Source organism: Bactrocera tryoni, chromosome 3 (genome assembly GCF_016617805.1).
Source record: "Bactrocera tryoni isolate S06 chromosome 3, CSIRO_BtryS06_freeze2, whole genome shotgun sequence".
NCBI lineage: Eukaryota > Metazoa > Arthropoda > Insecta > Diptera > Tephritidae > Bactrocera > Bactrocera tryoni.
In genome coordinates, this window is record NC_052501.1 from 15,570,600 (window position 1) to 15,597,814 (window position 27,215).

The 27,215-nt window shown below is 39.3% G+C and overlaps 1 protein-coding gene across 2 annotated transcripts in view; it reads left to right on the forward strand.

Annotated features, from left to right (window-relative positions):
• LOC120771034 (apoptosis-stimulating of p53 protein 1) overlaps positions 1 to 17,134 on the forward strand; it is a 123,950-nt gene extending 106,816 nt beyond the window's left edge. For both annotated transcript variants that reach the window (XM_040098823.1, XM_040098822.1), the window contains exons 3-8: positions 3,976 to 4,243; positions 11,458 to 11,678; positions 11,747 to 14,184; positions 14,256 to 14,473; positions 14,567 to 14,769; positions 16,876 to 17,134. In XM_040098823.1, coding sequence (XP_039954757.1) covers positions 3,976 to 4,243; positions 11,458 to 11,678; positions 11,747 to 14,184; positions 14,256 to 14,473; positions 14,567 to 14,769; positions 16,876 to 16,920 — 3,393 coding nt within the window. In that variant the 3' untranslated portion in view covers positions 16,921 to 17,134. The remainder of the gene's footprint in view (positions 1 to 3,975; positions 4,244 to 11,457; positions 11,679 to 11,746; positions 14,185 to 14,255; positions 14,474 to 14,566; positions 14,770 to 16,875) is intronic.
• The last annotated feature ends 10,081 nt before the right edge of the window (positions 17,135 to 27,215 follow it).

Consider the following 27,215-nt stretch of genomic DNA (forward strand, 5'->3'; position numbering starts at 1 on the left):
TTGTTGTCTATCTATTGTTAAAAAATATTAAATTTCGTATTCTATGATTAGCAAATCGTAGTTATATATCCCAACAATTATTTGAATAATTAGAAATCAGATTTGAGCCATGCCTGCCTATAAATCGATAGGCATTTATTTAGAATACCAGGTTGTTCAATAAGTTTAGACGTTTGATAAGAAAGACACAATTTTATGATTCAAAATACACTTTATTATTCAGTATAATCTCCCTGAACATTAGTACACTTGCGCCAACGATCCTCCAATCTGTGGATCCCATCCCTGAAGTCGAATCCAGAAGGTCTGCAAAATATGCTTTAACAGCCGTTATGACCTCTTCATTTGATGAAAAACGCTTGCCACGCATAAATATTCTGAGTTCTGGAAACAAATAGAAGTTGCTGGGGCCCAAATCTTGAGAATACAGTGGATGGTCCAACAATTCGAACTTTAATTCATGGATTTTAGCCATTGTCAGAGTGCTCTTGTGACATGGTGCATTGTCCTGATGAAAAGGGATTTTTTTCTTCTTCAAACCGTGTCTTTTTCAACGAATTTTTTCCTTCAACTAGTCCAAAAGGTTGCAATAATGTTCAGAATTAATTGTTTGACCAGTTTGCAAGTAATCCAAAAACATAATTCCTCTCGCATCCCAAAAAACTGATGCCATAACCTTCTTGGCCGATTTCCGGACACGAGCTCGTTTCGAAGCCTAACAACCAGGTTCACACCACTTGTTTGCCTCTTGTTTTGATTCGGAATCATGGTGATAGACGCAAATCTCATCCAAAGCGTTGAATCGACGCACAAAATCCACTTTATTCTTCTTAAAACGCTCCAAATGTTGCAAAGAAAGTCGCATTCGAATGTGTTTTTGTTCCATTGTTGCGGCACCCATTGTGCACACAGCTTTCTAAAACCCAAAATTTCACTTCAAATATGACTCACACTGCCTAATGAGATATATAGAGCCTCTACTAAATCTCTCTCAGTCAATCAACGACCTTCCAAAACCATATCATGTATTTTGGCTATGATTTCTGGTGTTGATGTGCTTTTTAGACGTTCTTCACGTGGATCGTCTTCAAGGCTTGTACAACCACGTTTAAATTCAGCAACCCATCTTTCTACTGTCCTAATTGCAGGTGAACAATCATTATACACTTTTAATATTCGTTCGTGAATTTCTGTTTGCATTAAATGAAATTACTCATACGTCACGGTGTACAATACATGTGTTGTTATAAGGGGATAGTTTATGAAGCCCACATTATATGTAAGCAAAGATTTTAATTTAATCAGCTCAAAAATAAATCGAAAGCTTTAAGTTCTTCAATTTTTTAACTATGTACTAATCTTTAAAAGAATTAAATTTTTCAAAACAAAAAATCTGGTATATTTTTATTTTCGGCGGAGGTTGAAAAAAATGCTTTCCGCATCATCAATGGTATGGGTGTTTTGCAATGCACTACAACACTCTCCTCTAGAAAATCTTCGCTCACTTTGAGATCACTTTCGCATTTCTTCGGCGTTCCTTTTTTCGTCGGATAACATCTGCGTCGTATAATATACGTAATCTAATTCATAATGTTTCCTGTTGGACTTCCGAATAGTGAGTGCGATACACTTTTTGTAGGACTTTACGTCGGTTATTTTTTCCTGTTTGAGTCGCGCAACGGAATTCTGGAATATTATAATGATAAATAGACATAAAGCAATGAAAATATAGCAATTCTTAAAATAAATTAATTAATTAACTAGGAAAATTTTAATGCTTTCATCTATAATTAATGCAAATAGTTATTATTTTAAAGTATTTCAGCTGATTAAATTTTCTTGACATTTATCTTGAAGCACTTTTTTTAATAAAATCTATTACATAGTTGTGTTTCTTGTTATAATTAGTTCAGCATCATAAGTTAGAATGTTTAAATCAAAATATTTTTGCTTTGTTTATTTTTTCAATTATATGTAATCAAAATCCGAAAGTATCTACATTTTCCAAACTTCATATAAGCCATTTTAAATCAGAGAATGTTTGAAAGGCATCTTTATTCTCCGCTTTAGAGTCAATATTTGAGAAAAAATGCTTTCAGAGTAATTTCATTGATTTAAGTTAATGGAAGATCATTCATAAATCTCTCATTCCATTCAACCGAAAAATTAATTTATCATTTGGCTAACACCTTTCATTACTTAATTGAGCAGGATTTCTCATTTAAGGTGGGAGTGCCACTTCATAAGCTCCTCAGCGAATAGCTTAAAATTTCGTATCTGTATGAGCGCAATATTTCTGTGCAACTCCACTTAAGCACTTAAAAGTGCTGCAAACGTAAATATTTCACTGCAAACTGCACTTCAAACCATAACAACAACGGCAGTAATGAGTGGCCAATATTATTGTTATTGAACTCTTATTATTGGTTTGAGTGGTTGTGTTTTCACTTTTCATATTTTTTCAATACTTTGAGTATTTCAGAATTTCGCACTACTTATTCATATGTAAGAGAAAATGTCAAAAAAATATAACCTCTTTCTTTAAGTATCTTTTCAAATCAGAATAGAAAAAAATTTATTCATATTAATTTGCAAGGATATTAAGTTTGCCGGGCACCTTATAAAATATATATACGACGAACTGAGTTGATATATATAATGTAAAATATATAACTCTAATATGCGAGAAAACATAATTTTCATATTAACATATTTTCAGTGCTTTTAATATTTTGTCGGCACCCTGTATTTTCGAAATTTTCAAATTCCACTTTTTATTTGACGAAATATCTTTAAAAATCTATATCGATTTTTGCCAGAGGTATCGCTACAATTTTTGAAGGAATTTTTCATATCGGAAACTTTTAGGATAGGATGTCTATAGCATATATAAGCCATACAAACTGACTGATCACATTCAAATTCTTCTATACAATCTTATGTAACCGTGCCACCGAACCGAAGTTAAAATTTCGTTGTTTTTTTTTTGTTTTTGTTTTTGTTAAAAAAAAATTTAATTCCAATATGCGAAAAAACATAATTTTTATATTATAAAAATATTTTCAGTGATTTTAGTATTTTGTCGGCACCCTGTATTTTGGAAATTTTTAAAATCGTTTTAATTTTATATTATAATAAAGAAACCAAATATTTTCTTCATCATAACAAAAAATTTGTCATATTTAAGTCCTTTAACGTTTCCAATATTTTGCCCGTAACCTGTCATGTTGACACTACCATACATTACTAAATGTATATTTTTAATATTATTTTACAGAGCTATGATTTAAAAAAAAACACATTTTTTTTTTAAATTTTGATTAACGTTTCCATTATTATGTCCACACGCTGTACCATTGTCACATTAAGCATAATTTTAGTTGCACTTAAGTTAACCTGTCCCAGATGTCAGCATTTTGTGCGCACCGAAAGCTTTTATTGCGCCTCTTTCCTTAATTTCAACGCCGCTGTTTATTACTTTTATGATTTATTGCTTGTGATTGATTAACTCGCAGCTTACGAGTCTTGCGAGCAAACGTACTGTTTATGCTTATTATTACAGCTCAGCTTATTGTATGGCAGACGACCAGCCGTGCTTGATTTTACCACACAGCAAACTCATCAAATTTATTTTCTGCTCTTCTCTCTTTTCATTTCACCTGAAACGCATCAACGCTGCCTTTATGGATGGCTCTATCTCGGCATTCCACATACACACTCTCATATACTTGTATGTGTATGCACCAATCTGGGCTTAACAACGTCAACAACAACAACGTCAACGGCAACACCGACTTTACCACCGACCACACCACCATTACTATCACTATCAACATCAATAAAATTCAAATTGAATTCACGCATTCGCGCTTCGTCAACGCCACCGGCCCCCACCCGCCGCGCCAACGACGCTGCTGATGAAATTAACAAACTCACACACACCACCTGTGCGCGTATGTTGGTTTGGTGTTGTAGGTGCCTGGCAGGCTGACATCAGCCGAATTACGGGCGATGGCATTGCGACAACAACAGCAAATCGACTCGCAACACCAGCTGTTGGCCACCAAGGAGCAGCGCTTGCGTTTCCTCAAATCGCAGGAGGTGCGGAATGCGGTCGCCAGCGCCGAAGGTGAGCGCCTGCGACGTTTGCGGGAGCGCGTCGAGGCGCAGGAATCCAAATTGCGGCGACTGAGAGCGCTGCGAGGTCAAGTGGACTTACAGAAGACTTACAATGTTACGCTGAGTAAGTACTAAAGCAGGCAAGAAAAAGTCGAGCCAGCCATTATATAGTAGTGTGTGTGTGTAATATGTTATGTGTATGAAATATGAATTTACAGTTGTAAGTGCACGCCAGTGTGTGCGCGCGTGTGTGTGTAATGGCAGCTATTTTGCGCTGTCATAAACATATTTACATGCTGTAAGTAGCCTTGTTTTGTTTTACGCTGCCTCTTTGGCTGGCATTTATGTGTTGAGTGCGACAACAACAACAAACAACAAGCACTGTGTGCTTGTGTGTGGCATGCAACCATATGCCGCGAGCAGTCAGCCATTTTCGGTGAACACCAGCGGCTAAAAGCGTCAACGAGTCGTCATGTCAGTCGCAGCGTCACGAAAATCTCCGTGTAAGCGCTTTCGGCAATTTGGACGCGCAAAAGTGCTTTGGTCAGTTGTTGCCTGGCAGTGCTTTGGTGAAATGGAGCGCTCATATAAATACTAAGGAATGTGAGATTTTCGTAATTTGCATGTTGCAAAGTTATGAAAATTTTATACCCGGCCATTTCATTCTTTTGAATTTGATTACTTTTGTACCCACGGATGGCTTTACGAAAGGAAAAACATATTTATGACAGAATTTTTGTGTGAGTGAGCAATAATTTGCCTTTCAGACGACACTCTTTAATATTTTCGAAGGTGTATTTTTGTAGAGCATCTGAACCTTCAATAGACCGAAAACTTTTAAATTTTGTAGATTCTCTCAAACAAGGTTTAAAGTGTTCCATCCCATTGATATAACAAGGGTTAATATCTTGAACAGAAATTTTATTAAACTAAATTTTACTGTAACTCTTTAAGAGACGAACCTAGTGTGACAGCCTAAAGAAGAATGTTTTTGAGTACTAAAAACGAACTTTAAAACTTTCAGAATTTTTTTAAGATTTATTTTTAATACACATATAAATGATAATATCGAGAATATGCCATACAATTTCGGAAGAAAAAATTTAAATATTTTTCGACTTGCTTCCGAGCTACAAAGGCACTAAAAGGAGGGTCTCCACTGCTGCAAGTGATTCTGACCTGCTGGAAAATATATTCCGCACATTGAACCACAACCGCAAAATTCAAAGATTGACCAAATGGCGGCGTTTCTTTCTTTAAGTTGAATTCTACCCAAGCTTGATTGTTTCTGGCCTGCCAAAATTCCGAAAAATCCCACCTGGACTGTTAGAGACACTTGTCCCTTATAATGCCCAGAACTTTTAAGTACGGCTTACAAAGTCCGTCGTAAATCTACAAGGCGCCTAATATCTTCGCCAGGTTTGTAGAAAGTATGACAACTGAGGTGAGGTTATGCTTTCCTTGACCATCTTTGAGCCAAAGACCTGTATAGCAGCTCTTCTATTGAATTGGATGCATATTTCTCTATGAAACCTTATTACTATAACACTCCTAAACTTGATTTATGCGAAAAATTTCAGTTACTGAAGAACAGCAACAAATAAATTTACGAAGACACAGTTTACAATGAAAACAGTAGTGGCGCTTTCAGACGAATTATCATGTGAATGAACACTGGAGGTCTTCCAAACCCTTAGACAGTTCGATCTACGATTCTGGAGAGGAGCCGACCAAAAATTTCAACTCAGCACCATTTCTCAAAACTATTTTAGGATTCTTTTTTGCCACTAAAGCTTAGAATGTTGTTGCTTTCATTATATCCGTTGCATATCTTGGGATCGGGAGCACACAGACTTCATCTATTTGTTTTTGGTATTTTTGTAGCCATTCAACCCATTTCAAAACTCTTGCTAAGGCCTTTTGCCAATTAGAAATCTGGTTACATCGAATTCACTCTCCTGGAAAGGAAAGACCTAACACTTGTACTGCAACAACCACGGCTTAAGTCCGACATATAAAGCAAATAAGTGATGATACTTTTTGTTTCTCTCGTAAGTTGGGCGTAACCACACCTACTCTGGAGATTTTTAAGAATTAGTCAATTAATTGTCAAAATATGTGATCTCTTTTCCTTGACCGTATAACGGGTTTTTCAATAGAGACGCTACAAAAGTATACCTGTAAGGACAGCAAACAACGCCATATTTTCCCCGCTTCTTTAACATTTTTCTTAAGCCATTTCATCATGGAAAGATAAACGATCCAACAACGAGTCGAAATTATTAAAATTTACTACCGAAATTCGGCGTCAGTGGCCTCAACCTTAAGAGCGTTACGTCCAATTTATGGTCGTCATAATCGTCCGCTCAGATCTCCAATTGAGCGTCTAATGGAAAAATTTAAATCCACAGGCACGGTACAAAACGTTCCCGTGCCTGTGTGGTAAAGAATTGCCCGCATTGTCGAGAATATTGCTGACGCAAGCCCAGCAATTTAGGAAGACCCAAATCAGTCTCTCACACGTCGTTCTCAATCGTCGGGCATCTCTGCGACGTCGTTGTGGTGAATTTTGCGAAAAGATCTTGGGCTACATCCTTACAAGATCAAATTGTTGCAAGAACTGAGGCCGCTTAACCACCAGAATCGTCGTATGTTCGTGAATTGAAGATCCACACGTACTCTATGAGTCACCATTGCATAAAAAAATTAGGGTTTGGTGCGGTTTATGGGCCGGTGGCGTCAATGGGCCTTACTTCTTCTGTGATGATAAAGACCGGCACTTTACTTTCAATTGGAATCTCTACTGCTCAATGATAACCGAATAGTTTTGGCCCGAATTGGATGATATGGACTTGGACAATATGTGGTTTCAACAGGACGGCACCATTAACCACACAGTCAAATTCGATTGATTGAAAAACGTTGAACGTTTTATCCCACGAAATGGCCCAGTCAATTGGCCGCCTGTTTCCTGTGGGACTACGTCAAGTCTATGGTCTATGCCAACAAGCCAGCGACGGTTGTTGAACTTCGTACGAATATCAAACTGAAAATGCTGCAGTGTATCGGCCGATTTATGCTTGAAAAGCGTCTGAAATTGGGTTCAGGGTCTGGACTTGTGGTGGCCATGCAAAAGAAATCGAGTTCCATATATAATGGCATCGAATGTACTTTCACAGAAATACCGTTTTTGTTGTATTTAAAAAAAAAAAAAATTTGGTAGCGCTCTCATTGAAAAACCCTGTATTTCTTTCTACATAATTATCACGCGCACCGTTCTTTGCCCTCCTAACTGCCTTTCTTTGTGCTCGGTATATACAAAGCACCTTTCTATCAACATTCGCTCTTCCTTCCCATCCCATGGTTACTTGGCACTACTTTTATTTTTGCTACACAGGATTAGACTGGCTGACTCTTAAGCATTGTTCTACTTACAACATGTTCTGCGACTCTAATTGGATTTGTAAGTGGCGCGCGCTGCTTCCTCCCGAACACACACACAAACACGCAAAAGCGCAGCTACTCAGGCTTCCACTTTAGTCTTGCGCCTGCCTTATTATTACACTCGCACGCAATCACACTCTCAACTCGGAACTGAGAGCTTAACAGCACGCCACTCGTCAAATTTTACATTTTATCATGCCACGTCGACCGTGTTGCAAGCACAAGTACATGTAGAATGTATTTAGTCTCTGCAGCATGTGGCATGTGTCCTGACATGCTGCTGCGGACACGTCAACCTCATCAACCTCGCCAGCCGCCTCATCACCGGTAAGCAACGGGATCCTAAGGTTCATGAAATCCCTGCTAAGCGGATTATAACCGGCACGACATTCACAGCTCCACAGCTGCGCCGCTCGCCAGCTAACCAGCTTGCGTCAGCTCTGCGCTTGCCTTAGCAAAAAATGTACTTATATACGCGTGTGTGTGTGTCTGTTCACTTTGAGCGAAATTAGTGAAAGACATTTGCTTGAGTATGCGAGTACATATTTTAAGCAAAGCTTTATCCTGCCAATGATAGCCGCGCCACATCGCAGCTGCACGGGCGCCATTCAACCAGCTGGATGCTAGAGCAGCATGGGGTTGCTGGCGGATTATGGGGTTCCGCCTCGGCCACAAATTGGGCAGAATCCGTCCTCGCGCCAGTCCCAGCCCCAGCCCCCCGCTCGTAATACCTTTAAAGCTGTTAACTAATTAAAATGTTAATGGCGGTTGACGAGTGTTCGGCGCTCAAAGTGAATAACGGTTAAAACTTTTCTAATATATTGTAGTATTAATAATACGCTCGTACACGCATACATACACACACACAAATAGCGACAAGTGTAGATCAAAAGTGTGGCAACAAAGTGTAAGCGCTTGGGTCGAGCTGTGGACACTAGTGCGCCAGTTCACTCACACATATGTAAATTTGCGTGTTTTCGCATGTAAATTAGACGGTTGTGATGTATTTTTGCTTTTGTTGTTGCTATTGTTGTTGCTGTCGGAATATGTGTAAAGTGATTAGATTTTGTGGTTCGTGACTTGAAAGCGTTGAAATTGAAAGTATTAAATTATACGTCCCATTAAGTTCTAATTGCAAGGCTATGCTTATATATAAAGGTATATATGTATATTTCGAAGTATATTCATGTATGTATATAAATATATATACACATATATAAATATGCATGCATGTGTATGTGAGTCTCACTTTTATGAAACAAAGTGCTTTTGCGAAAAGTTTGAGTGTTTCACTAACTCATCTGCATACAAGAGAGGAAGAGAGTAGCATCATTTTAATAGTGCTGAATTTTTAATGCTTAGCCGTTATATTTTAAAAGTCCATTTATGATAAAAAATTGATTGAAAGGTTGACACTTTAGACTGTTTATTTACAAGTCTTAAATGAATATTAAAAGGTACTAAAAACTTGTTGCAAAATTACTTTTAAATACCTGGAATACTCACTGGTCACAGTCTGTTGGCGGCACACGCCTGATGAATGGAGCTAACAGAACGAAAAGACTACAGGAAATGTGTTCAGCAAGACACAAGGGAAACAATGGAGCATCTCTTGTGCACTTGTCCCACTTTGGCAAGGCTACGCTTTAAGCAATTGGGGGCTGACGGTATGAGATATTGGAAAAGATATTGTTAATGAGGCCACAAAGTCAGTCAGAGTTGAACTTCGCGTTAAGCACAGGCATCCTAAACCTTACTACTCTTCATGCACTTTATAATGGAGCTATAACTGGGACAAAACTGGTCTACACGTGGCTCATTAGCCTATAAGACTATCCTAACCCAACATACTTATAAATACAGGATGATTACAAGTGTACAAGACCACTCAATTTATGGGATATTGATTTGAAATTATACGCTTTAAACGAACAGTAGAAGAATTCTTATACCTATCAATTGTCGAATTGTGGCAATAAGGTGTTTGTCCATCTGCCATCTATATGAGACTTTAAAGAGTCGTTAGCTTAAAAGCCAATATAGAAAATTTAGCTTTAGCTTTGACTTGGTTGAGCTTTAATATCTTGTTAATGTTATTATTGTTGTAACGTAGATAACCGTTTCCGTTAGGCTGGTAAAGTTCAGATAAGTTTTCATCGGGTCATCCAACGGCAGGTGCAGGAAACGTGTTGTTTCGATGGGAACTGAATATAGGGAGAGGAGTGTCAGATGAGTAGGGTTAGCTGGGCATGCAAAATGCGCGGACTCGTTGCATGCCGGACATATGTTTGGTATGTCGGGGTCGATTCTGGATAAGTAAGAGCTTAACCTGCTACAGTATCCAGAACGAAGTTGCGCAAGAGTCACTCTCGTTTCTCGAGACAACGCGAGCTCTTCGACTACAATCGGTGGTAGTTTGACTACAAGTATGCCATCCAGTAAGAGGGAGTATTTATGGCTCCACTGTGAATGACAGTCAGTGCATGTCTGAAATTAGTTGCGTCCGAAGTCTGGCCGGCGTATTGTCTTATGTCGTCGATGTAGTTAAAGAAATACCTCTTGATGCCCTTACGATGCTGTTCCGCTTCAAGCAGATGACTGCAAGGATGATTTTTACGAAAGCACATCAGCAGGAACTGCCTGGAGAGGAGTTCATTATGCTCCTTAACTGGGATCAAGCGGGCCCACTGTGCAGATGTTCGATGACATCAAGAGGCATCTCGTAATACTTCAGACTCCAGTGTTTTGAAATGTCTGTAACTTCCTGCATTTCACTGCACCCATGCGACCATATTGGTCCAACATATTTAAGCACCGGCCGGTTCTCTTGTATGTTGTTGTTTAACTTCAATATCTCAAATCTCCCTAGTGGCACTGTCTACTTCAACAACGTACAGGGTTACGCAGATGATATTGACATCATATACTTTAACAACAGAGCCGCCAGCGCAGCCTAGTGGAAGAAACGAAAGAAGTTGGTCTCGTGGTGACCGAGGCCAAGACAAAGTATCTGGAGGACACACATAAAGAAATACGTCAGAGTTGGCAGTTATGTATTTGGCATTTGACGAACCAAGATGTGAAAGGACTTGCAGCATTCGAAAGAACTATTTAGTATCCACAAGGTTTTTGGAGCCGTCTGCGTGGGCAATCAACATCGAAGAAGAGGGAATCACAAACTACACGAACCCTATGACTACATGGATGCAGTTACAAAAATGCAACGATATGAAAGCTCCTTGGATTCGGGATGCACCTACGCATCCAAAGGAAGTGCCAAGTTCCTGGGGACTTGTCTGTACTTGGAATGTACGACCGGAGGGACTTCAGAAAAAATAGAGGCAACTGACAAAGCTGTTTTTTTTCATGCTAAACCGACCTGCACTTGTACAGCTAAAGAAGAAGAAGAATAAGCTCAAATAATACCGTCTCGCTAGAAGTTTCTACTCTAGATATATTAGAGATCGACAAGCCGTCTAGTGTTATACACTTCTGGAAGTCAAAGAAGATTTGCTCAACTTGATATAATCCCCGCTTAAACTTCATATGGAGAGTGTCTTTAAATCAATCCCATAACATATATTTTCTAGGCAAAGTCCAAAATTTAATATTTTATGAAGGAATACAGTTAACCAAAATGTTAAAAAGAAGACTTATGGAGTGTCTATTTTTAGGTTTTTTCCTACCTGAGAAAAATTAGTTAAAGACTTAAAATTTATTTCTTCAAACAAATTTTCTTTCCATAAGATCGGAAAATTTCTGAATCATAACCACTCGGCCCTAATCTCACCACTTTCCTGCCAGAATAGGGTGGCAATATCTTTTACAATAATTACACTTTTTATTTAAAATAATGAAAATACATAAAAAAATCTCTACTCTCTCCTACTTCAGGCAACGATCTGGACTCAATTCGTGCGCTCTTCAGCGAGAAGGAGAAAGAGCTTAGTTTGGCGGTGGCGAAAGTGGAAGCGCTCACACGACAGCTAGAAGATTTACGACGCGATCGACGCTGCCCCATAAACCTGCTATCAAACGGCAATAATAATGGCAACGCGCAACCGCTGCCACCACAAGCATCACGGGAACTCGAAAAGCTGCGACGAGAGTTGGTGGTGAGTAGAAGACATGCACTAATAAAACAATAAATATCAAAAATACTAAAATGTTAATGCACTTTCAGTATCGCAATCAATTGTCGCTGCAGCAGGATGCGCGCCTGCATCTACAGCGCGAGGCGCTGCAACAACGACAAGCTGAACTTCGCTCCGTTGACCAGCGCATCTATGAGCTACAGACGCGCTTGCAACGCAAGAAGGCCGCCAATATACAAAACAACACGCAAAATCAAAATCAACTGCATATACCACCGCATGAGCTGCATCAACAGCAGCAGCACCAGCAACAGCAGCAACAACAAAAACATCAGCCGCTTCAACAAAGCGCGTCACAGCAACAGTCACAGCCATCGCCGACGCAGACATACAGCAAACCGCACACCAATGTTGCCTACAACCAACAGCAGCAGAGCGCGCACCATCACAAACCAAGCGGTGTGGCAGCGCTCAAGCAGCAGTTGCTGCAAAAGCAAGCGAACAATCTGTTGACCACAACGCAGCAACAGCAGAACGCCTCGAAATTCCCGAATATCATCACACGCGAGCAGAATCGAAACATACCGCGCGGCAATGTCGCCGCGGTGGAGCCATACATACACACGCCGCACAAGACGGCTGGCGGTGCCTACTTGGGCGCGGGTAATATACTAAAGCACGCCGCGGCAACGGCCAATACGAATCAGCAAAATCAGCTGATACAGGATTTGACACACATGAAGCACAACATAACTGCCGCCACGCACAGTCCACAAGGCGGCGCGCCTCACAATGGCACAAACGCCGCAAACGCGCAAACATTCTTCAGCGGCGAGAGCGACGAATCAAAGTTGGCGAAGAAAATACTGACAGCGTCTTTGGCTGCCGCCAAGGCCGCGGAACCAACGAAACCCGTAGAGGTGGACACATCGATGCACATCTACGCCGAGGTGGGTCCGAAGAAGCGGGATCTGCAGAAAGCAGCAGAGGCGGCCAAAGCGGCGGAAGCTGCCGCGCGTGCTGCGGAAGCGGCAGCGATTGCTTCAACAAGCGGAAATGGCGCCGCCACCACCACTGCCATTACAACCACCGGCAGTAAAATACCGAAAAGCATCAGTTCCTCCACCTCAGCGACCGTTTTGATTAGCAAACTGAATAGCGCAACTGCAGCCTCCAGGGACGCGCGCACCGAATTGGAACGAAGATGCGAAGGTGCGGCGAGCGAAGCACTAACCGAGAAACACAGTCAGCAACAGCAACAGTTGACTGTGCATAGCATGCCGCTGGGCGCTGCCAATAAGTCGCTTGCCACTGCTGTGGCGCACACGAGTGCAACAACGTCTATAACAACAACGAACACAGCAAGTGCTGAAGGCGCGCATACGAAGCCGAAACCACTGCAAGCGCATACAGCCAGCGGTCTGGCAATACCGCCGCGTAAGCCAATTAGCAGCGTGGCGCCCACATCGGTGACTAGCTCCATACCGAAAATGGTGCCCATTAGTCCTAAGGTGAATCGCGTTGCGCCCAATGTCGTGGCAGCCACCTCGACTGCAACAATAAGTGCAGCGGCGGCAGCAGCAAACGCCGCATACCCAGATCGGCCGGCGCTGCCTCCAAAACCAAGCAAAATGTCGCCCACAGAGCACGCGAGTGAACACAATGCAAGCGCTGCGTCAAATGCGCAAGCTACAACAACGCCAGCAACATCAATGCTGAAAAAGCCCGCCGTACACGCCGCGTCAATAGCAACAGCCGCGGCAAGTGAATTGCAACAAGCCACGCAGGGCCTGCAAACGCTCAATATAAATGATAATCTGCCGATCAAGGCGAAACCGCTGACAATACGCAAGCAACCCATGTGCGAGCAACCGCGCCTCAAGCTGAGCAGCAATGTGCCCAAGCCACCGTTGCAAACCGCGCGCAAAATGGATATGCCAGCCGCATCATCGTTCCTCTACCCCGCGGATGGTAGTCAACGCGGCGAACGCGGCAAAGATGCGCAAGATAACAGTAATAACAACAATAATGGTAATCGCTCAACTGTCTCAGGCAGCATCACTTCATCGGCCGCCTCGTCGCCGGAACAGCTGCCGCAGTATTCGCTGCCACAAGTGCCGCCGCCAGCAACCAGTGCGCCAACGACACAGTCACAGCATTCGCCAAACAGCAATTCGCAGACGAGCTCCAGCTTAGACGAGCTGGATAAGATTGAGCACCACAGCGAGGGCGTGAGCGGCATTGAATCTATCACCGATGCAAATGGTTTGAAGCGACGCGCCTTATCCACCGGTAGCGCACCAACATCTTCTTCACTATCATCTGCGTCCACCAGCAATGGCAAACCAAAATTGGCGCGTCGTGTGAGCTTCGATCCGCTCGCCTTACTGCTGGACGCGAGTCTCGAGGGTGAACTGGAACTGGTGAAGAAGACCGCAATGCAAGTGGCGAATCCCAGCGCGGCCAATGATGAAGGCATCACCGCACTGCACAACGCCATCTGCGCGGGTCACTTCGACATAGTCAAGTGAGTAGCTAGTGACTGAAGGATGTAGAAACTTAGTTTTTTACTTTTTTTTTCTTTTTCTTCTTCCACAGATTTCTCGTTGAATTTGGCTGCGATGTCAACGCACAAGATTCCGATGGCTGGACGCCATTACATTGCGCCGCCAGCTGTAACAACTTATCTATGGTGAAATTCTTGGTCGAAAATGGCGCTTGTCTATTCGCCTCGACGCTGTCGGATCATGAAACACCGGCGGAGAAATGCGAAGAAGATGAGGAGGGTTTCGATGGCTGCTCTGAGTATTTATACAGTAAGTACTGGAATGCCTGATGAGTGCTCGATATGTAAGATATTATATTTAACTTATATATTCTCTCGCTTTCTCTCTTCCTCCCACTCGTAGGTATTCAAGAGAAACTCGGTATACTTCATAATGGCGAAGTGTATGCGGTATTCTCGTATGATGCTCAAAATAGCGACGAACTAACATTTCAAGTCAACGATCGTCTGATTATTCTGCGTAAGGGCGACGATGCCGAAAGTGAATGGTGGTGGGCCAAGAATGCGAGCGATGAGGAGGGTTATGTGCCCAGAAATCTGTTGGGGGTGAGTAAAATTCATTATTGCAAAATAAGAAAACCCCTAAAAATACAGTTAATAGCGACCTACGGATTTGTAGAGAGTCAGACGAGCTGTAAAGCATTTCTATATATCCGAAGTTAGACTCTTGTGGCAAAAGCTTCTATTGTAAATTCACTTACCACATGTTTCAAAGTTTTGGCCATAAATTTCGATGTTTGGTTGGGACTTTTTCGTAATTTTTCTGTCAAAGGCGCGATCCAAAGTGCAACTGTTTTAGTTATTGTAGTCCTGAGATCTAGAATATTGAACCTTAAAAAAAGAGGTTTCTCAAAGTCAGTCACTTTTTTAAGATTGTTTTATTTCTTCTTTTCTTTACATTGGGTAGGCTAGGTTAGATTAAGAGGTCGGTTCTAATAGGGAACTCACTTGCAGCGAAGGTTCATTGTGATACCTAAAGTTACTATATAATTCATCATAAAACTCTCATAAATCGACAAAGGTACTTGAGCCTATGCAAAGTGTGTCGAGACCGCCAATGTCAGTTTGAGCTAAGACTCCTGGTTCCTCGAAGCTAAGGCTGCCGTGATATTTCAACCTCAGTGTTCCAAAAACTGGACAACGTAGGAGAAATAGCTTGGATGTTTCCACCTCACATTCTTTCATACAACTTTGACTTCTTCCGTCCGGCAAGATTTTTACTCTTAATCCATCAAAGCTTCCAACCAAGTCTGATCAAGAAGTAGCTTGATGCTATTTCTAGTGAGGACATACACTCTTTAACTAGCTTCGAGCGCACAGTTAGCGAGTTCATCGCTGGTATTGCCGCTTTGCTCTTGGAGTGAGTATCTCTGACTTCATCTACTTCTTTCTTAAAAATAGTCAATTCTGCCTGAAACCCCCAACAACAACAATGTTATCACTTCAACTTCAATGTTACTTCAATGTTGTTCACTTCTTCCTGAAAAAATATTACAAAGTTTCAGTATCGTGAAGATGGGATTTACGGTGAGCTCCTTGCAGAAAACTCCTTCTTCAACCTTTTCTTCTAGCTTCGATCCATCCATGAAAAAGCTCATATCACCTCGTTTCCAGCCAGACTTCTTTCCTCCCATCGTATATGAGCAGAGAAAATGCAGTAATTGAAGTTGTCAGGGCTGCAGTTGAAAGAGGTATCAGAGTGTTCTTATTCGGAACTCTTCATATAATACCCAGCTTCCCTGTGCCTTGGAGCGCACTTCGCAGCAATGCACCTGACTGTAATGTCTACGGATGCCATGTGTAAAATGGCAGGATATTTTTGATGTATTTCGCAGAAAACCTGAGTCGTTGAGAGCCGTTCTTTGGTCATGTTCAGGCTTCTTAGCAAGTGTAACTTTTAGCTTTGTAGCGTTTTCCATCCGACTTATACACCATGCAATAGTGTTGGGCTAACTACAATTTAGTAAAGCCGAAGTACAACTTTTGATGATAGACCCCATCGCTTTCCAATAGCACCAGCACAAAAACATAAGGCCAATGCCTTCCTTACGTTCTTCTCAACGCTGGGCTTCCATGGTAGCTTTCTATGCTGGATGAGGCGCAAGTGCTTCATCTTTTCGACAGGATGAAGTCGGAGTCAGAGGAAATGCACGATATAGGTTTCGGCTCTTCTATTAAACTGCTCAACACTAAAGTTGAGTTATTATACATTATTTTAGCTAAATCAGTACGTTTACTCGAGATACTATAAATCGATCGTCAGTGATGCCAATCAATTATTTTCACACTAGATCTATGAGACTCTGTGACCTCACTGTAGGAACCCCAGATGCTTATAGCGTGGTCTTTCCAATGCAGAACATGTGCACAGGAGATGCTCCATTGTTTCCCTGGTGTCCTGCTCTAGGCATTTCCAGCAGACTTCTCGATCCATCAGCCCCATCTTAAGTCGCCAACAGGCAGTAAGCAGTTAGTTTTCCCCTCATGCTCCTACAGTCTTTTCTATCAAGTGTTAATATTAAATGTTAATAATAATAATAAAAAAGTTTTATGAAAAGAATTTCGTGCCTAAAACTAGTAGATACATATATATATAGTACATACCACATACTAATAAACTCCCTTCCGCTTTCTGTTCTCTCTTAATTGCAGCTCTATCCCAGAGTGCCACCGCAGACATCCAACTTCAACGATTAGCAGTTAATACGATTTTATATATGCAAAAAGAAATCGGGTCGTCTAATACAAAAACACTACATTTCCAAATACTTGTAATAGTTGGCAAGACATAACGGAGATCATGTGAAGAAGAAGACTACAAACACACATGCGCCCTGTGGTGTGGAATGCAAATCAAAATAATGCACACGCTGCCGCATAACGGTCGTTAGTAGTTTACAAACTATTTTTAATACGATTACTTATTATTTTATAAATTTAATATTAACTTTGGCTAATTTTACGCATTAATTTCATAAGTTCTGTTTCTAATTTAATGTTATGACAGCGTTTCCCTGGCTGTCGCATGCAAGTGTCCATAGAATGTGCAACATTGATATTTAAGCGTTTTCGAAGGTTTTCTACATAAGTCCTAAATATGTATATAGATTACATACGAACATACATATAATATATATATTTGTATATATCGTACATATTATGCTATGCTATGTATGCATAAGCACATAAGAAAATTAAAAATAAAAGCAAAAAATTAGTAAAACACAACAAATTCATATACATTTCACTAATACTATGCAATAAGCTACTTATAAATAATAAAATGTTAAAGCTTACAATAAAAACATCATGTAATAAATAAAAGCACACACAAGCACTATTTATTTACTCGATTTTAAACCAGCAAACTTGAAACAGTAATGTACTATATATCGCTTCCAAACTTTTTAATTTCGTAGAAATGATTTTCGTGCGATTTCCAAAAATTTCCAGAAAGGAGCGCCAAGATCATGTGCAAAAGACCTAAGAAAACCAGCAGCATGGCTGTTGGTCTAATGACAGGTCTCAACCTACTAGCATCACTTGCGAACCGGACGGGCAAGAGCACGGCTTTTCCATGCAGAAAGTGCAGGGAAGTAGGCATGAGAGAGACGCTGAAACACCTCCTAAACTTCTGTCCAAGCTAATATAGAAATCGTATCAGAAATCTAGAAGCTTTGCAGTTCCAGAGGTTAGATTTTTTGTTTTGCAGGTCTCGCTTTTCGCTACGTGGCAAAATTGCTGAGAATTTCTTAATAGTTCCTGTGTTTTTCCGCGCTTATTGGGCCAACCAGGTCTTCTACAGCGGTGCGTTCTCGTTGTCATCGCACACATTTAAAGAATGTAGATTCAGCGTCGTTTTCTGTAACGTACAACGCATATGCATGACGGCTCTTCGACTTTTCCCATTCTGTGGAGGTACTTTTTAAACTATCCGTGACCGAATAACAGCTGAGTTATGTAAAAGTCGACTTCTTCGAATTTACGGCTTGTCCATAAGTTTAGGTATTTTATTAGTCCAGCCGTCCATCTGCCGCGTATCTTATTCTCTCATCTTCGTTGCCATGTAGTTATTGTATTTTTCTATATATTTTTTCCATTACGCCTGCCCAGATCTGAGCTGCATATAATAGGACGCTGGTTGTCGACGATATAAGGAGTTTTCTCTTTCCTTGGCTGGAGACTCCCATGTTGGTCTTTAGTCTGCTAAATTGGGAGTTGATTTTCGCTGCCTTTCCTGCGTCGTGCTGAGTTTGTACCCAGAATTGAAGAAGGTTAGTCTGGGTCCAGTCTTACGTCTAGGTAGTTTATTGCTGTTTGTGTGGAATATCCTCTTTTTCTTGTTTGCTTATTTTCAGGAGTATGTGCTTATTTGTTACCAGTTGTAGCGCTGTTTTTTTCATAGCGAACTGAAGGTTGTATGAGTCGAGCCATGATTGCGTCCGTATCATGAGCTGATTGAGCTTTCTTCACACTTCTTCTGTGTCTCGTGCTTTAGTTACTGCTGTAATGTCATCGGTTTAGCCAATTAAGCACGATTCGTCAAGAGACTAGATGAAATATCAAAATTATATATCAATTCGCTCTTAAAGTTCGAACAAAGTGTTGACGTCTTGTATGACAAATGCTCTAATTAAAATGATCCTCCATCTGACCAGCACCACTAGATCTATGTGTAGCTCGACAGCCGGCCAGTTAAGGCTTAGAATTTTTACGTTTAAACTAAAGCAACCTCAATATCAGTTACTTCTTCTTCTTCTTCTTAATTGGCGTAGACACCGCTTACGCGATTATAGCCGAGTTAACAACAGCGCGCCAGTCGTTTCTCCTTTTCGCTACATGGCGCCAATTGGATATTCCTAGCGTAGCCAGGTCCTTCACCACTTGGTCCTTCCAACGGAGTGGAGGTCTTCCTCTCCTCTGCTTCCCCCGGCGGGTACTGCGTCGAATACTTGCCCTCGTTCACTGCCAGACCCATTTTCTGTGTTATCAGTTACTATTGCCTACGTTTAGGCGGGAAATTGCTGCTTTTAAAATTTTCATCTACTAGTATATTTACCACCAGGTAAAGGATGCTCCATCTTTTATAGTGGTGTGCCGATTGAGTTGGCTAAACCTATATTGGAAACCTCAATTCTAACCATATGTCGCTTCTTACCAAAACTGAACGTGGAAAAATACAGATCTTATTTAAACGAAGGCATCACTGGTGCGCAAACACAACGAAACTTTAGATGGAAATCGATTTCGATAAAACGTGATATTAACTGACTCAGACCTTTAGTAAACTACTTTTTAAAAGATTATTTGAACAAGGTTTAAAGTAAAGTTGTTTTTCACCTACGACAGTAAGTGATAACACGTTCTAAAGGGAGGACAGGATTATTAACCTTGAGTTTGTCGAGCATACGCTCGATAATAGTTAGGAGATGTCTAGACTCCTTATCTTTGTCAATTAGTTACTTCCTTATTAGACTGTATTGAGTGATTGCTCAGAGCAGAATTGCAGAAACTATGCAATCGTAAGGTGTTTCTTGCCCAAAGAAAATCGTAATGTTTCAATGGTTCTAGTTGGCCACTGTTCAATTGGGATTCAAGCAGTAAGATTTGAAACTTTAGTGTCCGACATTCAGGTGAATTAACGGAAATTAAAATAAAGACACATTTCTCTTTGTATTTATATTAGCATATGTGTTTGTATTGGTACTGCTGTTAGTATTGGCATATGTATTGGTTTTGATACTTGTATTATTAAAATATGTACATGATTTTTAGCTGTCTTCAGAAATGACTGCATTAAGCAGTGTAAGTATGATTTCTTAACATCTTGGGTGATCAATCTTCTGTCAATTGTTAAAAAAAAAGTTTGAAATTTTTCCATTATTATTTTTTTATCATTTTGTTTATATTGGAAGCGTACACAAAATTAACTTAGAAAAAAAACAATTTTTTTCATTGAGTTATGTCTCTTTGCAGAGAGAAAAAATAGTTGCGAGGAAAACACGTTTAATCTACACTCATACTGGTCTAGTGGTTATAACTTTTAACGGACCCAGATTTTCTAAACGCTCAAGGACTGTCAATTCGGCAGAATACTGTTGCTACTACAAAAACAACAACTAAAAAGCTATAACTTTGGAAATAATGTGAATTTTGAGATATATTTAGTGATATTTTTGGGTATCTAAATATCGATTTAAGAAGAGAATTCGATTTTTTTTTCAATTTCTAGACTAGAATACCCACGTAATACACAAAACTGTTCGAATATTTATAGAAAATGCAGTAAAAAGAGCTGAGGTAAAAGTTAAAGCACACAGTTGTTGTAGAAAATTTAGGTTGCTGGGTAACCTGTAAGAGGCACACCTACTGAGAAATTAAAAAAGTATTTTTTTTTTCATAATTTAAAAATAATTTCGAGTTTTAAAATAATTGTTACAGTGGTTTAATTGCCACAAATCAATTTTTTTTTTGTGTAGCAAAATAGGTGTGCGCTTGAAGTTTCTTCTTTTGCTGTTGCTTTTCTGTTTTTCTTTTTTTGATTTTTTTTTATAATTTATACTTACACTAATTGAGTTAAGTACACATTCGAAAACTATATAAATAATACTCAATTGCTTTTACTGCAAGAAATGTTGCTTATCAACAATGTTGCTCAGTTGCATTTGTTGCCTTTCAACAATGTTGCTCAGCAGCTTTTGTTGTGCAATATTTGTTGTGCAATATTTGTTGTGCAATATTTGTTATGCAATATTTGTATATACATATCTGTATGTGCCCTCACATTAGCTTACTCACACACCTGATGAAATTGTATCCAGAGGCTTCAACTTTTTCTATCGATATATAGTGCGCGACGCTTTCAAAGACTAAAAGCGTGCACTAAACAAACACAACTACTTTTTAATGATAAACCTTATCCCACAATAACATGACTAATTAATGCTTTAAGCTTTTCTAATAGCTTATATCTCAGCATCCCGCAAGTATATAATCTATATAATACAACAAGTAAGGAAGGGCTAAGTTCGGGTGTCACCGAACATTTTATACTCTCGCATGATAAAGTGATAATCGAGACTTCATTATCCGTCATTTACATATTTCTTATTTTGCTGTAAAATTAATTAGATTAGATCAATTAGTGTACTTTGAGTATTGAATTGTATTTTCATTTCTTAATGTATAGTATATTATACAGAGAAGGCATCAGATGGGATTCAAAATAGCATTATATTGGCAGAAGGCGTGGTTGTGAACCGATTTCACCCATATTTCGTACATGTCATCAGGGTGTTAAGGAAATATTATATACCGAATTGAAATCGGTCTAGTAGTTCCTGAGATATGGTTTTTGGTCTATAAGTGGGCGACGACACGCCCATTTTCAATTTAAAAAAAAAGCCTGAGTGCAGCTTCCTTCTGCCATTTCTTCCGTAAAATTTAGTGTTTCTGGCGTTTTTGTTAGTCGGTTAACGCACTTTTAGTGATTTTCGACATAACCTTTGTATGGGAGGTGGGCGTGGTTATTATCCGATTTCTTCCATTTTTGAACTGTATATGGAAATGCCTGAAGGAAACGGCTTTATAGAGTTTGGTTGACATAGCTATAGTAGTTTCCGAGATAGGTACAAAAAACTTAGTAGGGGGCGGGGCCACGCCCACTTTTCCAAAAAAATTACCTCCAAATATGCCCCTACCTAATGCGATCCTTTGTGCCAAATTTTACTTTAATATCTTTATTTATGGCTTAGTTATGACACTTTATAGGTTTTCGGTTTCCGCCATTTTGTGGGCGTGACAGCAGGCCGATTTTGCCCATCTTCGAACTTAACTTTCTTATGGAGCCATTCTTGGCTGTATACGTGTGCCAAGTTTCATCACGATATCTCAATTTTTACTCAAGTTACAGCTTGCACGGACGGACGGACGGACGGACAGACAGACATCCGGATTTCAACTCAACTTATCACCCTGATCACTTTGGTATATATAACCCTATATCTGACTCGTTTAGTTTCAGGACTTACAAACAACCGTTATGTGTACAAAACTATAATACTCTCCTCAGCAACATTGTTGCGAGAGTATAGTAAATGAAATACAAAAAACAAAAACGACAAAACTCAGAACGAATTTGAATAAAATCACGTAACTCGCAAATATTCGAAAAAAAACGCTGTGTTAGGCGCTGAGGTAATCCGGCGATACGTGAGTATATTCAATAGTATGTTTTTTTTTTTTTTTGTTTTAGAAAATATTTCGGGTCACTAAAGTACTAAATTAGCGATATTTTAGAATAGAAAATACATCGAATTCTAATCAAAGAACTTAACTTTTACTAACCTGATCAACGGTAGTCTAATGTTCCAAGTTTAGATCAAGGTTAACTGCATTGATATTTTCGATTCATGAAATATTTGGAAAATAGCACATAACAGTTATGTAACCTATAATAAAATTTACTATTTATATGGCGTTATCAGCTTTCTTAAAAGCCCATATATTTTAAGTTATGGAGGTTAGTCAATAATAATCGATTAGGGACCAGTATGTCTTTTCAGATACTGTAAGGTATAGACGTGCGTTAAGAATTAAGAATATCCATTTGTCAAATATTTTCTATAAAAAACGACATTTAAATAGGTTGTCTTTTAGAATCACGAGACTTTTATTTCACTTTAATTGGAAGTTGAACGATTTTATGGAGCTTAGTCCTTCAACAGAATTTACAGACATAAAGACTGCAAGATTTCCAACTGCACAGAATTGAATTAGTGTACTCTTGATAACGTAAACCACAGTGTTCAGGTATATAATCTAGGCATAAATTGACGAGCAATTTGTTGATGATATTCGGTCAGCAAATCTTCGTCTCAAGAAATTGAAGATATTATGTCAGAATTATTTCTTAACGCTACAGGGCCCGGTAATCATTTTTTGTATTATTCACAGTTCAAATGCGCAATATCAAATATCTCCTATTAATAAGAGATCGTCTTAGAGTGACCTCCGAAAAATCACTTTGATTTTGTTGTGTATTATTTTTATTTGGTCTTTTAAACTTGTTTACATCAAGTCGGGAATATGATATCATGTAAATGGCCGCCGCCACAGTTGATTGTCATTTGAGCCCTTTTTATGGCATTTTCCATCACTTTGGACAGAACTTCCGGCGATAGGTCCTCACATTCTTGAATATTGTCTTTAAGAGCTGTAAGAGTTTGAGGCTTGTTGACGTAAACCCGCGACTTCAATAAGCCCCACAATGCCCGAGAAATGCATCCTTCAGCATATCGGTTGTGGCATTTGCAGAGTGTGCCGTTGCACCGTCCTGTTGGAACCACATGTTTTCCAATCCCAATACATGAAGTTGCGGCAAAAAGAACTCGTTTATCATTGCTCTGTAGCGCTCAGCAGCTAACGGCTGATGCACCGTCTGGACTTTGTACGGAAACATCTTCAAATCTTTTACCAAAATTCGCTGTAAACACCGTCGAGCAGCAGCACTATTCTCTGCAGAACGGCTACTTCGGGGTCTGCCACGCCTGGCAGCATCTCGTGTTGTTCCAGTCTCTTCGAGGCGAGCGGCTAAACGTCGCAGTGTTTCACCAGTAGGCGTCAAACGGCCAGGAAATCTGCGACGAATTTCATGTTGTGCCAAAGTCACCGACCGATTAAAATGTTAAAAACTAAGATTAAAGCAATCTGAATAAGTTGAAAATATATATTTACAAAGTCAATTATGCTTCACTGGTGTTTGACATGTCGATTAACGTAAATCCGCGTCTAAATTAAAAAAAACGGAGCGTCATTGCGTTGTCACATGTCGAATCAAATTATGTTTTTGTCTAATCAGTCTAACAGGCTCATAACAATGACTTGCAAAAACATATAAGCAAAAAATGCTAAATAAATAAATTAATTAATAATAAATCAAACTGATAATTCTCCTCTGGTCCACTTAATCAATTTCACAACATAAAATCTATGTAGGCCCTTTGAGACATCTGTACATACTCAGCTCATCTCACATATAGTACTGTTATATGTGTTATATATTTGAGAAATAAAAGAATGACACCGTTGTTGTTGTAATCTGCTACAGAATACAAAGTATTTATAAAACACTGAGATGCCAAAGCTTTTCATTGTCAGAGCACCTTGCAATAGTTCTTATGCGATTAGCTTTGTAAATAGTTTTGCTAGTTGAAGTGTCTTTCGCAACGAATTCTTTAGTGCGTGATTTAGTTTATTGCATTATCTTCATGAACGTGAGAGTTTTCCGATTGTGTCGCAATATTTTCACGTAATTGTTGATTTCATGTAACGAGTGATTGTAAGAGAAAATAGAGTTACCATAAATTACATTCTTTTAATCATAATTCTCACCTTGTTTATATTATTTGGCACTAATCTAACAGTAAATAAAAATAAAGTAATAAAATGATATCAGAAAAATTTGGTAAAAACTGAAATGGAAGTTTGAAAGAGTGTATGTGTATTACACCGATATCCGAGCTACTTAAAATCCTCTTTTACCAGCAAAACAATTCGTCAAGGAAAGGAAAAGATTTTTTGACAGATCAGCACGATATGGTGTATGCGATGTGATACGATCTTTGTGGCCTGACGGTATACTATTGAAAAATATTTCACCTCGTATTAGCCAGAATTTTGCATTTTTGGCGATTTCTTTCACTTATATGATCCACTTGTTGACAGTATAGGTCCAAAGCGTTAAGCGTTTGGCCGTAGAGTAGCAGCTAATAGTAAATAATTCCCTGCCAATCCCACCAAACACATAGCGAAGCCTTCTTAAACATCAGTCGTGGTTTGGACACAGTTTTCATCGCTCACCGCGATCCAACTAAGACCGGCGTTGTCGTAAGTGATCCACATTTCATTAAATTCGCTTCAGAAATGATTCGATTTTGTTGCGTTTCAGCAAAGATTAGCAGATGGACAAACGATCCATTAGAGTTTCTTGCGTTAACTCGTGTGGCACCCATATCTGAAGGTGCTTTTTGTATCCAGCCTTACTTAAATGGTTTCAAACAGTTTTTTGTGCAGTGTTTAACTTCTAACCCATCGAAACAGCGCTTATATTAAGCTTGAATTCGATGATTTCCGTTGTTTTCGCGAGTTGGCCTGTCAGAACTTGGACATCCAGTTACCGGAAGGTAATCGATGAAATCGACATTGGGCGGGTTATTAAATAAAAACTGTGAAATTTGGCTTGAGCTTTCAATTTAAATGTTTTCGACAGTGAAAGGTAGAATTTTGAGTTATGATAACAACAATAATAATGATATTCAAGTAAAAAAATAAACTATTATTTATTCCTACTTGTATGTTCTTTATGATTTGGAATAAGTAAAACAAATGTCGTTCTCAGAGCATAATGTTATTTAAACTAAAATCAGATAACTAATGATTCTCGTTGTCATTAAAACAGGTGTGTATCGAAAAATAAAATATATTTGTAGAAATATATGATTTTTATAATCAATGTCTTCTTTAGCATTACTATTTAAAGCATTGGAAGCTCACGACTGTGTTCTAATGTAAAGTGAAACCATCTGTTATGACTGTTATGAAAAACGCAGAAGTTGAAAATGATCAGTTTTCATACACAGTAAGTAATTGAAGCCGGTAGACTAATAAAATTGGGTAATGCTTTAAGCAGAGTTAGACGACGATCACACAAGGCTTCCTTTGTTGTTCATTTTCAGCTGTCTTGTTATTTTTGTTCAGTATTGTTGGTATTTCATTATGGAAAGACTTACGCTATTATGAAATTAACGTTTTTTAAAGCATGTCTTTCGAACGCTTCACCCATCTTGAGACCCAGCAAACATTATTGGGTAATATTCGAACGAATATACCACGTCCAGTACGGAGTAACGAAAAAAAGCAGTGGTAGCAGAGAGTGTACACGAAGACCGTGGAGAATCGATTCGACGCCGTTCTCAGCAACTCCGACTGACGTATGAAACGACTTGCCGCATTTTACATCGAGATCTTAAATTGAAAGCTTACCGAAAACAGTTTGTGCAAATCTTTTTCAGCGATGAGGCCCATTTCTGAACCTGAAACCTGAAGAGATTCAAGAGCTGCCATTTCATCCAGAAAAAACAATGGTTTGGTGTGGTTTGTGTGCCGTCAGTGGCGATCGTTTTCAACTGACGCCTAAAATTGAAGCTCGGCCACATTTGGTTTCAACAAAATGACCCCACTTCCCACACATCCCATCAATCAATCAGTCGATTTATTGAGAGAACATTTTGGTAAGCAGATAATTTCACATTTTGGGCCGGTCCATTGGCCACAAATAACGTGTGATATCACATCGTTAGACTTTTTCCTGTGGGGATATATAAGGTCTAAAGTCTATGTGGACAATAATACTTTTATTTAGGTCTTGGAGCAAAATTGGACTCAAGACGTAGCCGCGGCCAATATATGAAAGAGATAATTTTTGAAAAATAAATGCCAAAGAATGTTCTTTCGAATGCTAATAAACATTTCCCATTAGATTTGAAGTTTCTGTGTTTTTTCCCAAAAAAAGTACTGAACCTCGTAATGGATTTCCCTTTATAAATATGCATTAGAAATTGAGCGCTATTCGAATCAAATTCGGAAAAATTTTCGTCTTCAAAAAAAAAAATTGGATTTTTTTATTCTCAAGCGAAAACAGAACTTTTTGCATATTTTTACTCTAATTTAAATAAAGACTGGAACGATCAGCATATTATACTTATCATAAAGATGAAACACATTTCAAATAGTTACGGAAAATCCAAACCTATGACTTCAACTCAATCTGGCAATCCTCTGGCGAGATAAGTGGCGTCACTTACTAGCAGACGACACTTCGAATATACATACGTCGCCACTCAAAACAAAAAAAAATAGTTTATCAATTGCAATGTTGCAAATTAATTTAGACGTTTATGAGTTCAGTGCCAACAAACGAAGCGTTATCATTT